Source organism: Ailuropoda melanoleuca, chromosome 11, assembly GCF_002007445.2.
Source record: "Ailuropoda melanoleuca isolate Jingjing chromosome 11, ASM200744v2, whole genome shotgun sequence".
Classification (NCBI taxonomy): Eukaryota; Metazoa; Chordata; class Mammalia; order Carnivora; family Ursidae; genus Ailuropoda; species Ailuropoda melanoleuca.
This window is the reverse complement of record NC_048228.1, coordinates 11,552,399-11,565,349: the sequence shown is the minus strand read 5'-3', so window position 1 is coordinate 11,565,349 and position 12,951 is coordinate 11,552,399. Positions and strand designations below refer to the sequence as shown.

The 12,951-nt window shown below is 60.7% G+C and overlaps 1 protein-coding gene across 1 annotated transcript; it reads right to left on the bottom strand.

Annotated features, from left to right (window-relative positions):
* Positions 1 to 227: 227 nt before the first annotated feature.
* On the bottom strand, positions 228 to 12,397 carry LOC100478985 (chloride channel protein ClC-Kb). The gene is made up of 20 exons (XM_019801947.2): positions 12,373 to 12,397; positions 11,714 to 11,820; positions 10,891 to 11,019; positions 9,960 to 10,088; positions 9,236 to 9,375; positions 8,845 to 8,922; positions 8,676 to 8,754; positions 7,983 to 8,108; positions 7,599 to 7,683; positions 7,388 to 7,489; positions 6,660 to 6,744; positions 6,217 to 6,390; positions 5,687 to 5,756; positions 5,413 to 5,523; positions 4,911 to 5,124; positions 3,887 to 4,020; positions 2,082 to 2,170; positions 1,859 to 1,939; positions 1,007 to 1,093; positions 228 to 666 (listed from the first exon to the last, which is right to left on the bottom strand). The coding sequence occupies exons 2-20, from the start codon at positions 11,811 to 11,813 to the stop codon at positions 619 to 621; spliced, it is 2,061 nt and encodes a 686-aa protein (XP_019657506.1). The 5' UTR covers positions 11,814 to 11,820; positions 12,373 to 12,397; the 3' UTR covers positions 228 to 618.
* Positions 12,398 to 12,951: the final 554 nt, after the last annotated feature.

Sequence of the window (12,951 nt, the reverse complement as noted above, 5' to 3'; positions counted from 1 at the left end):
GGGTAGGTGGGCCACGGGGTCCTTCTTACACCTGCGGACAAGCATCATGAGACCTGATGGGGGACCTGCTTACCTACCCTATCTCCCTGCCAGGAGGAGCGGTAGGAGGTCAGGGACCCAGGCCCCGCTATGCCCATGTGGCCACCAGGGGGCGCCGAGAGCTCACCCAGGGCCAGCCCTGGTCTGTCCACACCCTTGGAGCTGAGAGAGGGTTCACAGCTCTAGGAACCAGCTTTATTTTTCTCAGGAGCTTCTGGTTGGGAGTCCTACAACCCCCACGGGGTATTTGTGCCTGCCTTTGGTGATAGCCCTACATGGCCTTCACTGTGAATTTGGTGACTTTGGTGACTTTTCAATGAGCGCCCATTGTCCACCGGTTTTCTTGGCGTCTCGAATCCTGCTTGGTCCAGGGTGGGATTTGTCCTTTATGGTATGGAGTGCTCGTGCCACCCAGGATGGACCATGGTGAGTGTGGGGCCCTCTTTGGCGCTAGGTTAGAGCCCTCTGCTTCACCGAGGATTGAGCCGGGCTGGAGGGGTGTGTTGTGATGGGGGAGGAGAGGCAGGGTCTCCTTCACCAGAGCGGCCGAGGTGCCCTGTTTCGTCTTGCCAGGCTGACTCACTTTGGGGCTGGCGGGTTTGTCAGGTTGGAAATTGCTTTAGTCAACTAGAACAGAAAAAGAGGGGTTTGGGGGAGGGAGGGTGTGGAGGAGGCTGAGAGAGGGGATTCCGGTATTGTCTGGTTGCCCTAAGGGTTGATTCCGGGGTCAATGTTAAAGCCTGTGCCTCCCCATTGCACAGATGGGATCATTTAGGCCCAGAGAATGGCAGGGCTGGCCCCTGGCCACAAAACAGTGGCTGGGCTCTCTGGGCCAAAAAGTGGGGTTCATCAGAATCCAATGAGGTCCCTCTAAATTTGGATGGGAGGATGCTGTGCCCGCCCCCGGTCTCCCCAGCCTGCTCAAGCATGGCTCCTCTGCCTTGCTCTGCCCCTGGGACCCTCGTACCTCCACCCAAGACACGGAGCCCACAGCTCTGCCCAGAGACGTCACAGGGAGAGACTGAAGGTTCAACAGCTCGAAGAGGTTGTGTGCCTAGAGGAAGGGGTCGTTAGGAGACATTGGAGGATAGATGGCGCTCAGCCCATCGCTCTGGCTTCAGTCTCTCCCTAGCCTGGGGCTGTGAGCTGAGGCGGAGGCTCTGGCCGGGGCTCTGTCCCAGGCGTGCCCACCCGCAAGTCTCAGAGCCTGGGAAAGGGGTGGGGCGCAGTAGGTGGGTAGGACACCAGGACCAGGGCCTGCAATGTCCACTGTGACCACCAGGGGTCTCCAGAGCCCACAGAAGAGACCCATGGTAAGGACCGGTTTATTTTAGCAGGATCCCGCATCACACAGCCGCACAGAGGGGCTGAGGCCACCTCCATGTCCCCAACCTGCTTCTGCCCCTCCCCGACCCCCTGTGCCAAAGCCCCTGTTTTGCAGGGTGGGAAGGGATCAGCATTCATAGTGATTAAGTCATTTACCCAAGATCACGCAGGGAGAATGTGGTAGACCTGAAATTGAGACCCATGCATTCCTCGATGCAAAGATATATTTTTAACTACTGCCTGTCTCCACCCAGAGGCTTCTGCTCTACGCACTCTCCCTCTTCCCTAGTCTTTGCATCATCCCAAGAACCCTAGAAATGAGAGACGGGGAGGACAAGGACTACTCAGCTCATTCTACCAAAGAGGAAGGCGACCCAGGAGGAGCAGAGCGCCACAGGGTGCTGAGAAAGCTGGAGCCTAAGTTCCCCTCTTGGGCTCTTCCCCTCTGTCCCGCCGTCCCTGTCTGCCCGCATGCCTGAACCCTCCCCACTACCTGATGCAGGGAGGTCTCCGGAGACAGCTGCAGTGTCACTGGCTCCAAGGGACAGCCCCCAGCCAAGAGGTCCTGGAGACACTGCCAGTGATGGGGGAAGGCTCATGGGGGCCTGGGCCGGCCTCCGCCTCCTCCAGGCTGCCCCTCTCAAACCCCCTTTCCCCGAGGCGCCCCCCGCCCCCGCTGACCACTCCCCATCCTGACACCCCGCGGGAGTACTCACCCGGTGCCCTGGAGCCCAGGAAGGTGGCTCAGCCTGGAGGGCCTGCACCAGGTGCACCCTTCCCACAGTGCCCACCAGTATCTGAGACTCTGCCCAAGTGGAGAGGGAGAGAGCCGCATTAGGAAGAGGACGCTTACGTTTACTGGGCAGCTACTAGGTGCCGAGAACCGTCCTGGGTGCTCTCATGTCCCTTGGGAACCTACGGTGGGTCAGGAACTATTTCCACTGATTTTATCCAAGAGGCAGCTGAGGCTCAGAGGCACAGAGAAGTTAATCATCTTGCCCCAGGTCACTGAGCTCCTGATGTGGACGCGTGGTTGTTAAAGGCAGCTGGGTAAGGCTGCCAGGGGGCCGAGGGGGAAGCTGCCCACCCTGAGTCCCCCTGTGGCAGGGTCTCAAGGCAGGGGCAGCTTTGGGACACTTGCCTGGAGACGTCTGTGGGTCAGGGCTGGGCTTTGCCCTCATTTCCCTTGGGAAGTTTCACATCGGGGTCAGCCCAGTGAAAGCGGGAACCCAGAAGGCCACCATGTTCTGAGGTCCTGCTGCGGGCTAAGGGCTTGGCCTGCCTCACTCCGGACGATCGCCGGGGTTGGCAGACACTGGGTTTTGAGGAGGCAGCCTGGCATTTTTCTTTCTTGTCTAGTAAAATCAAAACTTTACAACTAGACATTTAAATGCTCTCCCTTTAAACAACATCAACAATTACAGCTATTTCTTGGGTGAGCAGCAGGGTCCTGCAGCCTGGGCCTGTGCTCTTTGCTTCCTGTGGCTCTAAGGGTAGATGTGGTCTTTGTCTTGGAGGCCAATTTTGTCTTTGTTCCAGGAGGTGAAGCCTCTTGGAGGAGTCACCCGTGTGCAAATATTTCCAAACGGCATATTTGGTGTATCATGTGGGATCATGTTAAAGGTATCCCAATTTGAGTGGGGAGAGGACCTGGCTTTTGGGATGAGAACCTCTGACAACTCCATGTTGGTCCCTATTTTCCAGGTGGGGAAACTGCAGTTCATAGAGCTTAAGGGGTTTGCCCATGGTTCTGCTGTTCATAAATGGCTTTATGGCCTCCTGGGGTGGGTATGATGGTAGCCATACGGTTGTGCATGTTGCTAACTGAACAAGGTACCTCCTAAAGAATGAGTAAAACTCAAAATCCACCTATGCTATGTTAGTCAAATGTTTACCTTGTCTTGTTTGCATATGTGGGCTGACAGTGGCCCTGAGTGGACATGACTGCCTTCCCCCCACAAATCTTTCCTACTCTTACTGTACTTGTGTCCCAGTAGGAAATGATACTGTAGCTAGATCCTTCCCCAAGATTCAGCTTCTGTGTCTTTTCACAAGGGCACCCATTCATTTTTCTTTAAAAAGACATTTTTCTCATGGCAACAGGGTTTCGGGAGAGGTGAGTTAGCTGGGGAATGCTTGAAGGGGAGACTGAGGTAAGTCTTCTGAGACCTTGTGGTGTTCCCATCATTACCCCCACTCCCAAGCACACCAGGCCTGGCTTCTAGAATTTCTAAAGCTATCCATGGAGTGCCTTACAAGCCTCCTCTCATCTCATTTAAACACGTCAACCACCTCAAGGTAGGGAGGTCATTGTCTCCATTTTACCAGTGAGGAAATTGAGGCTCAGGGAGTGAAGTGACCTGGCCAAAGTCACACAGTTGCAGAGACAAGATTCAGATTCAGGTGACTGAGAGGTCCTATGCCTTGCTTCCCCTTTCCTGGACCCGACCCTCCAAGGCCAAAGGTAAAGGTAGAGGGACTGTCCCCTCCCCACCCATGCTCCCCCCTTCCTGCTAGGCACCTGTGCTCTCCACCAGGAAATACGTGGCCAGGTCTGTGGAGGTCACGACCCTGGCCACTTCGTCCAGTGGTGTGTCCTTGGCCAGCGTGGTGATGGTACAGTTCATGAAGTGCCCCACGATCACACGGTGAGAGCTGGAGGCAGAAGGGTGCTCCCCTCAGGTCCTGGAGTGAGGACATCACCAGACCCCAGGACGAGGCAGGGGTACCTGGGGGGAGCTGGTTCTTGGGTGCGGGCAGGTGCTGAGAGATTCCCAGGATGAGCAGCTCCGAGAACCCCAAGGTGGGGAGGAACTTGGGAACAGCTCACCTACGGCCTGGCTCTGGATTCCCAGCCCCCTGAACCCCTATCTCCCCCCAGACCGGCTCCACTTCATTCTCTTTAACTCAGAAGCCTTTCCCTGGAGAAAAGTTTTATGGCAAAAAGGAAAAAAAAAAAAAGCTTTAAAGTTTGAAAATCACTGGAGTAGCCACGCCCATTTTACGGATGGAGAAACTGAGGTCTGGACCAAGGTGACAGCTTGCACATGTTTGGAGCTGGGCCTTGGACCTGAGACTCTCAGAGCCTCTTAGTCTCGCTTGTCTGGAAACAGAGGCTGCTCTGGTCCTGTGTGGCCAAGGGAGATTCCAAAGCCTGATTCCAGCTCCTGACGTCCCACCAAGGACAGCAGGGCCAGAGTAGGAGAGAGGAAGAGACCTTCCAGATCTGGTGCTGATTCTCTGTGTGACGGGGAGCAAGGCACAGCACCTCTCTGAGCCCCAGTTTCCAGCAAACGGGCAACATCTGTCCTCCTGTCGTGCAGACAGACAGACAACTAATAGGGCACTGAGGCCCAGGGGGCCAAGCTCTTTCCCAAGGTCGTGCAGGGAGCTGGAGAGAGTGGAGACCAGGGGGCTGTGTGTGGGCCCCTTCCACATCACCCACGTCCAAGGTCAGCCGCAGTGAGAGTTTTTGGGGGGGCCTTCACCCCAGCCCAGCCAGACCCATCACGCCCATCAGCCAGCCCAACGTGGGCACCTCTCACCTGATTTTTCGGCCTCGGATCCATGGAAGGTACGGCAGTTTCTTGACGATGATGGTCCCGTCATAGAAGGAGGGCTGGCAGCTCTGGGCGATGGCGTTGGCCGCCAGCACGGCCATCAGCACGGGCAAGGCGTGCACTATCTGACCAGTCAGCTCAAAGGCCAGCAGCGCCGTGGAGATGGTGTGGGTCACGGCCCCCGAGAAGGCCGCAGCCCCTGCAGGGGGCAGAGCCAGGGCAAGGTGGCTCAGGCCGGGGGCCAGCCTCACGCAGAGGCCACACGCTGGCCACTGCTGGAAGCGGCCCGGTGCCTGGGCTCGGTGATGGGGGGCGTGTAAGGGAGAGGATGGGGTGTCAGGGACTAGAGAGAATAACGGGGGCTCAGAGGACGGGGCTCAGGGAGGGGGCTCCTCCGGAGGTTCAATGACCTCTCCATGCCCCGATCCTCCTGGTCCAGGCCAGCCCCCCAAAGTCTGCCCACCCCATGGGAACCCAGCGCACTCACCTGCCAGGGCATAGCCCCCAGGCATGATGGGGTTGGTGACCCCTCCGGCCACGATGCCCTCGGGAAAGGCAAAAGCGATGGCCTCCCCTATGAGGCGCCCGATGGCAGCTCCTGGCCACAGACAGGGTGAGGAAGGGGAGCCAGGCTCATGCGGCCCCCACAGCCCTCCGTTCCTGAGGACTCACCTCAGTCCCATCTGAGGTGGGAGGGAGAGGAGCCATGGCCCTGCCCCAGTAACCCTGACCCTCCCAGACCCTGGGAACCCCAGACTCACCGAAGATGAATACGGGCATAAAGTACCCAGCGGGGATGGGGATGGTGGTGGCCAGAATCAGCATCCAGAACTGGGGGGACCGGAGGGACCGACGTTAGAGGCAACTGGACAAGAGTGGGCAGGAGAGGGAAGGGGCAGGGGACAGAGGAGCTTCCCCGGGAGAAGGCGTTTGCTCAGGCACACGGCCCTCGCCAGCATCTGCTGTTAGGAGGGCACTGACCCAGGCAAGGAAGCCCACCCTGACAAAGAGCCTACTATGTGCCTGGCATCATGCCAAGGGCTGTCCTTTCTTCCTGCTCAACCTTCCCCTGGAAGTAGAAACAGCAACTACCCCATTTTAAAGATGAGGAAACTGAGGCTCAGAACTGAAGCAGCTTGGCTGGGATCACTCAGTGGGCAAGAGTGAGACCAGACAGTCTGGGTGGAAGGCCTGGGTGCTGCCCTACACTCAGTGGGAGGCATTCCTCCCCATCCCACCCAAGACCAGTCACCACTCAGGACATGACCCCGGGGGGGGCCGTGGCACCCACCTTCATAACCAGAAAGAAGGCGAGGGTCCCAAAGATGGTGAACCGCGGGTGGTACCATTCAAGCCACAGGTTCTGGGGGTCGAGCTCCTCGGGCCAGGGCGGGGATGAGTTCCGGGTCCTCAGTGCCCACGAGTGGTTGTCGAACAGTGAGTCCAGATGCTCATTCATGGACAGCTGGCGCAGGGGACAGGTCGGAGCTCTGCAGGAGGGGGCTGGGCAGCGTGCCTGCCGCCCCCTCACCCTGACCCCGCCCCAAACCCCCTCCGCCACTCCCCACCTTGGGAAGGGCCCTGACCTCCCAGAGCGGCAGAGTCCTCATCTGGAAGGTGAGGGTGACCCACAGTCTCCCCTAACAGGTGTCGTGGGGATTAAGCGAGATGACAGGCCCCATGTGGGTAAGGGATGGGGCTTCCCACTCCCGCCCCCAGCTCAGCGCCCCTTACCCGAGAAGCCAGGAAGCGGCCCACACCAGGGGGGTAGGTGATGGAGGCGAGAACCAAGGCCACCAGGGCAGAATACAGAGGCTTGCTGTGAGACGTGGGGGTGGGGGGTAAGTTCCAGGGCCGGCCCTCTTCTTCCCCTACCCACGGAGGGGGCGATGGGCAAGAGCAGACCCCACCACCCTGAGGGCCGGCACTGAGGCAGAAACTGGAGGAGTGGGGGACATAGGCCAGACTCCTTCTAGGGGAAAAAACCTGTGGTGGTCAGCCCTACTGGGCGGGTAGGAGAGTTGGGGACAGAGCTCCACCAGGCCCGGGCAGGCCATGCATGGCCGGCCTGGGGCAGATGCCAATGCCAGGGGGCAGGCAAGGTTTGGGGAGGAGAGGGGTTAGGTTGGGGCTTCTGGCTCTGTGGGAAAGTAGAGCTGGGGGGGGTGCAAGCTCAGTGACAAGAGTGAGGACTCACTTGGAGTGGGGAGCACATAGAAGGGTGGGAAGTCCAGCAAGCTGGGGGTGGGGGATGTGGAGCGGTGACTGCGGGGAGCTGGAGAGGGGTGTTAGGAGGGAATAAGGGCTCCCTAAGTGGGCTAGGGAGGGTGGGGGAGCTCAGTAGGAGGATGTCAGGGCAGTCAGAGGGTGGGGTTCTCTATAAAAGGGAGCTGTGGGCTCAGGAGGCTGAGGGAGGGAGGCTGTCCTCCCTGAGAGGTCCCCAGTCCTTGCCCAGAGCCTACCTCGTGGCCAGCAGTTTGGAGAGGACCCGGTTGGTCTTGACAAAACCAAGGAATGTTCGCTGACAGAAGAGGTAAGCGCAGCTCAGGACGCCGCAGATGGCCCTGCGGGGGGCAGGGGAGGCCAGAGCCCCGCCCCGGAAACAAGGGCAGCGGTTCAGGCCTGTGCGAGACCCCCAGTCGGGCTCTCAAGGGACCCAAGGCCCTCACTCACCCTAGTGCCACAAAAAAGAAGATCTCTGGCAGGTCAAATGGGACCTCCACCCTGAAACTGGTCTTGTAGAGGAACGTGATGGTCTCTGGGGCAGAAGGCGGAAGATCAGGGACCATACCCTGACCCCAGCCAAACCCAAGTCCCAGACTCGACAAACAGGGGTGCTGCTAAGACCTGCCCCAGAATACCCTTTCCTGTCATTCTAGGCCCCAACAACCAGCCCTTGCCTCCTTGCTCAGCTTTGTCCCCTTGTACTCGGCGGGGGGGGGGCATCCTTCACACCCAGTACAGGTCAGGAAGGAGAGGCGAGAGGCAGAAAAGATGGGAGGAGGAGGGACAGGGAGGGAGCCAGGGCTGGGGCCCGGCAGGCCAATGGGGACTCACCCTGCTCGCTGTTGAAGACCGCCAGGAGGCGGAACATGAAGGCTCCGCAGGTGGCCGCGAAGAAGCCCCTCCAGTAATCCCAGACAGAGAAGTGGGAAGACATGACCTCGATGCTGAACAGGACGCCTGAAGGTGATGCCGAGCTTAGACGGAGCCCCTCCTCCATCCATCCCAGCGCCCTGACTGCCCCCCCCACTCCTCACCCCGAGTCCTCTGGTCCTGCTCTCCTACACCCCTAGCAAACAGGGCTCCGCCCTCTCTTGGGGCCTAAGCCAAAGTGAGGGAGGCCAGGCAGGAGCCCAGGGAGCTCACCTGGATGGGCCCTCCCGGGCCATCTGGATCCCTACAACAGCCCTGTGGTGGGGTGCGATTTACCCCATTTTACAGACAAGGAGACGAGGCTCAGAGAGCTGAACTCACTGGCCCAGGGTCACACAGTGGAGCTGGATCTCCAACCCAAGTCTGTCTGATGTGACCCTGAGGGGTCTCGACACCCACCTCCACCCCACCCTGGGGTGGCTGTGCCCTCAAAGGACAGCAGTAAGAACCAAGACCTGAATTAGCCAACACCCCTCCCCAGGGCTCTCAGCTGGACAGAGGAGTGAGCGGGGGCGGGGGGGGGAGGTCCACAGCGCCCCGGGGACAGCAGGGATGTGGGGGGCCCCAGGGTGCAAGGGAGGGGCATGATCTCACCACTGAAGGGCGCTGCAAAGACTGTGGCCACGCCCACCGCTGCTGCCGCCACCAGCATCTCATTCTGCTTGCTCTTGTTCTGGGGGGATCCCGAGTCCAGGGTTCGGAGTCAGCCCCCACCCGCCCTTCCCTCTCGTTCCTCTAAGGGGGCCCTCCCTGACCCCCTTACCTCAGACTCCCCAATGGCCTTGGTGTGCACCCGTCCCAGGTAGGCAGCCATCATCACAGACAGGTGCACGAAGGGGCCCTGCCAGGGAGGTGTGGGCACAGGGCTCGCCTCTGGTGAGGAGTCAGAGCCCTTACTCCTCCCCCTTGGGGCCCAGGGCTGAGGGGGCAGAGAGAGCCTCATCCAGACCTACACGGCTGCCCATCTGCACCCTCGTCCTCCGTCTCCCCAGCTCTTTTGTCACACTCTGGGGACCTAGCGTGCCTCCTTCCCAGGCCTGGACCCTGAAGGCAGGCATTGGCCTGAGGCCCCACTGCCCCAGCTTCTGTGGGGCAAGGGGGAAAGGGCAGAGAGGGCGGGGTGTGGCGTGGCGTACTCTTGCGCCTGCCCGTACCACTTTGCCCAGGAAGATGGTGCTGCCGGCGGCCAGGGTGCAGGTGAGGCCCGCCACCTTGGCCCCGAAGTTCTTGATATCCAGGTAGTCCTCCAACACCACGCCTGACAGGATAGTCTTCAGCTCCGGGATTCCAGAACCTTGGCAGGGGATGGACAGGGGGGCAAGAGGAGAGACGGTCTCTAGATGACACTCTTAACACTTCACCCTGCCCAAAATGTTTCACGTCATGATCTTGTCAGATCCTCCAAAACCCTGAGTTAGGATCTGTACACTCATTTGCAGATGAGGAACCTCAGGGTCAGAGAGGGGATGGGAACCGTCCGTGTCGTTCCAGCAGAGCTGGGTAGACAGCTACGGCAAAGGGGGGGGGGACCCAGGATAGACTCTCAGGCCACCCCTGGATGCACCCTCGAAACTCCCAGTGCTGGCCTGGAGCTGGAGGCAGAGCTGAGAGGCCTGGGGGAGCGGTGGCCCTCCACCAGCCCCTCCCTGGTGAGCCCCCCGCCGGGGCGCCTGTCACCGGCCAGAAGCACCCTCAGAAAGGAAGAGTAGCCAGCAGTGACCCAAGAGTCAAGATGTGGCCTTCTCACGGTGTGACTTTGGGGCAAGCGACACGATGCTTCTGAGCCTGGCTTTCTGGCTGTGAAATGGGGTCGCTGCTTCCTGCCACCCCCCATCAGAAGCCCCAAGGGGGACGCAAAGGCTTTGACACATGGCTCACCTCCAGAGAAGGGCGTGATGCTCTGGGAGAAGCCAGACGAGAAGGAGACCAGGGCCACAGGATACACGGTCCAGGAGAGATACCGGAGCAGGTGGCTGTCCCCAATCTCCCGGTATAACCACTTGTGTGCTGGGGACACCCGGGAATCAGGGAGCCATCACAGGCTCCGCAGCCCTCAGGTGTCCACTGACCCAGAAATGGAGGCTCGACAAGGGGAGGCCCAGGGCCACCCAGGGAGTGGCAGATGCCCAAATGCAGGCAGGACTAGGACCCCAGATCCACATCCCAGTGTTGCCACTACCCACTGAATGACTTTGGGTGAGCGACTTAACCTTCATGAGCCTCTGTTTCCCCATCTGTCAAATGGGCTAGTGATGGGCCCTTCCTCACGGGGTCATTGCGAGAAAGCACTCAAATGATGTCCAGTGTGTGGTGCATGGCAGGGCTTCAGGATGGCCCCTGAGCAAGTCTACGGGGGGTGTTAGAACCTTCCTGCCCGTGCCCCCTGTTCCTGGCAGAGCTCAGGGTGGAGAGAGCCCACTGAAGCATGGGGAAAGAAAGTTCTAAGTCTGGTGGTCTGAGCAAGTGCCCTCCCCCCGGCGTTACTGAGCTGAGAGCAAGGAGGGAGGGAGGAGGAGGAACAGGGAGGGGCAGCAGGAAGAGGTGGGCATAGAGCTCAGAGAAGAAGGCTCTTGGGAACGTTCAGGTCTCTCTTGCTCACTGCGCAGATGAGGAGGCCGTGGCCGGAGAGGGGCAGGAGCCCACCCAGGGTCACACAGCAAGTCAAGAGCAAAGCCTGGACCAGACCCAGGCCTCCTCCCTACCCCGAACCCTCCTCCACCCGCGATGCACCCGGCAGCCCATCTGGCATCCCGAGAGCGTGCGTGGAAGCCTGAGTCCAGAGCAGGCGTGCGTGCCAGGGAGGGGTCACCTTGGACCACGCGCTCGATAGCGAAGTTCATGGTGTAGCTGATCAGGGCCATGAGCACCCCGAGGGTCATCAGAAAGTACCAGTCCTCCCCCACGCGGAACAGCGTCTGCTTCAGCCACTCCAGGCCACCTGGGGCAGGTGCATGGGGTCATGGCCCAGGGCCGGGGGTGGGGCAGGGACAGCTCCTTCCCTGGAGGCCTGCGCAGGCCCAGGGCAGGGAGAGCAGGGGCAGTGTGGGGCCGGGGCCATGGGTCAAGTCCAGGGTGGCTCGGAAGGTGCTCTGCGCACGAGGGACGAGGCAGGAATCGTGGCAAATGAAGCCAGCGGCAGTGGGTGCCGGGCCTCTGGGCCCCTCGAGGGGACCGTTGACCTGTGCACCCTCCCCGCCGCACCCCACCCTGGATACTTGTGGAAGATTGCGGGAGCCGGCAGGGGTGGGGAGGGTGTGCTGAGAGCTCCAGCTCTCTCCGGAGTCTCCACAGGGCACAGCTCAGGGAACGTAAGAGTCTAGCAGGACCCCTCTCTTCTCCAGACCTGCAGGCCTGTCCTACAGGCTGCACTGGGGTCAGGCCAGGCAGCACCTACTGGGCCCCGAGTAAGGTCGCTAGCATGGCCATCGGGCTTTGGGGCTGCTTCCCCAAAGGCGGAGCGCAGACATTTAGACCCACAGGCAAATGACAGGCAGACAGGTGCCTTCCCTCCCTGCCACCCGGAGACTGTGGGCAGCTCTTGGGTTTCAAGGTGGGTGGGGGAGGTGGGGTCTGGGTGGGGGTGATGTCCTCAGGGGTCTTCGATAGGGAGAGGAAGGGGACCTAGCTCTCACCTCGAATGCCTCGGCGGATGCGGGGACACGGGCCCCATAGCTCCCGAAGACTCACAGGACTCCCTGAGGAGCCCTCACGCAGCCCCACCAGCTCTTCCATTGGGTCGCTGAGCAGACAGACAGACAGACCCTTGGTAAGCTGCTCCGGTGCCCTTACCCAGCCACCCGGCCCCCCGGATACTGCTGCTTCCCAGATAAAAAGGAACAGAGGTGTCTTCCTGTGCACACGTGCGTGTGTGTGTGCGTGTGTGTGTAAAGCTATCAGGAGGGGCATAGGACTGATATGCCCTCATCACTGAGGGGTGTCGCTGAGTGTGTGTGTATGTGTGTTAGGGTGCGGGGTGGGGGTTGGGGTTCATGTGTCCTCTGCGTCCAGTAGCAGATTGGTCAAGGCTGGACCCCGAGCCCCAGCACTTGCTTCCCCATGCTGTGGACACCGCTCCTGTCCTCCCTCGACGCTTGGCTGCCTCCACTGCCCAGCGGAGTCCCTCGCGCTGTGGGGTCCCTGTGTACGGCTCTGACTCCCCATGCCATCGCTGCGACCCGGGATGAGGTGCTGGCTCCCGGCCGCCCAGCCTCCTGCTCCTGCCCAGCCTGTCGGGGCCCTGACAGGTCCCACCCAAGCGCAGGCCCCCGCCTTACACCCTGCAGCCCCTCACCTCTGTCCGTCGGCCCTGCTGTGGCTCCCGCCGGCCCTTCTCTAACAGAGACGCCTCTGCCTGCAGCCCAGGGGCACCTGGACAGGGCTGTGCTCCACCAATCCCCATCCGGGGCTCCCCCCTCCCTCCCCGCCCTGCCAGGGCTTTACCCTGGCCGTTAAGAATGTCCTTGACAAACCAACCAGAACTGCCCAGGCCGGTTGAGCCATGCAGGCCAGAGCAGCCACGGGGGCCCAGGAGCTGGAGCTCCAGGGAACCCAGGAGAACCAGGCAGAGGGTAGCGCTCGACCCCGCTGCGGGCTCCGTTCTGGGGGCTGCGGGATGTGGAGGGGGAGAAGGTCCTGCCCACGGCAGCACAGCACCGTGAGGGGCCCTCTGCAGGGGCTGCATTCTCAGAGCTGGGCATGGGAAGGGCTTGAGGAAGCAGAGAGGGGAGAAAGCCAACGGAGCGGGAGGGAGAGCTAGGGCCAAAGCCAGGGGCCCCATTACTGTTGCACCCTCGCCGTGTGCCAGGCACTGTGCTCAGCCGTCCCCCGAAGCACTGAGTGCTCACAGAAACGCAGCCTGCTGGGAGGTACT

Excerpts from the sequence above, each read along its gene's own strand:
- LOC100478985 (XM_019801947.2), bottom strand. The coding sequence starts at position 11,813 with ATGGAAGAGCTGGTGGGGCTGCGTGAGGGCTCCTCAGGGAGTCCTGTG. Across the intron at positions 10,089-10,890 it reads TATCGAGCGCGTGGTCCAAG|CACACAAGTGGTTATACCGG; the intron begins GTGACCCCTCCC and ends GGGTGTCCCCAG. Across the intron at positions 5,524-5,686 it reads TATGCCCGTATTCATCTTCG|GAGCTGCCATCGGGCGCCTC; the intron begins GTGAGTCTGGGG and ends GTCTGTGGCCAG.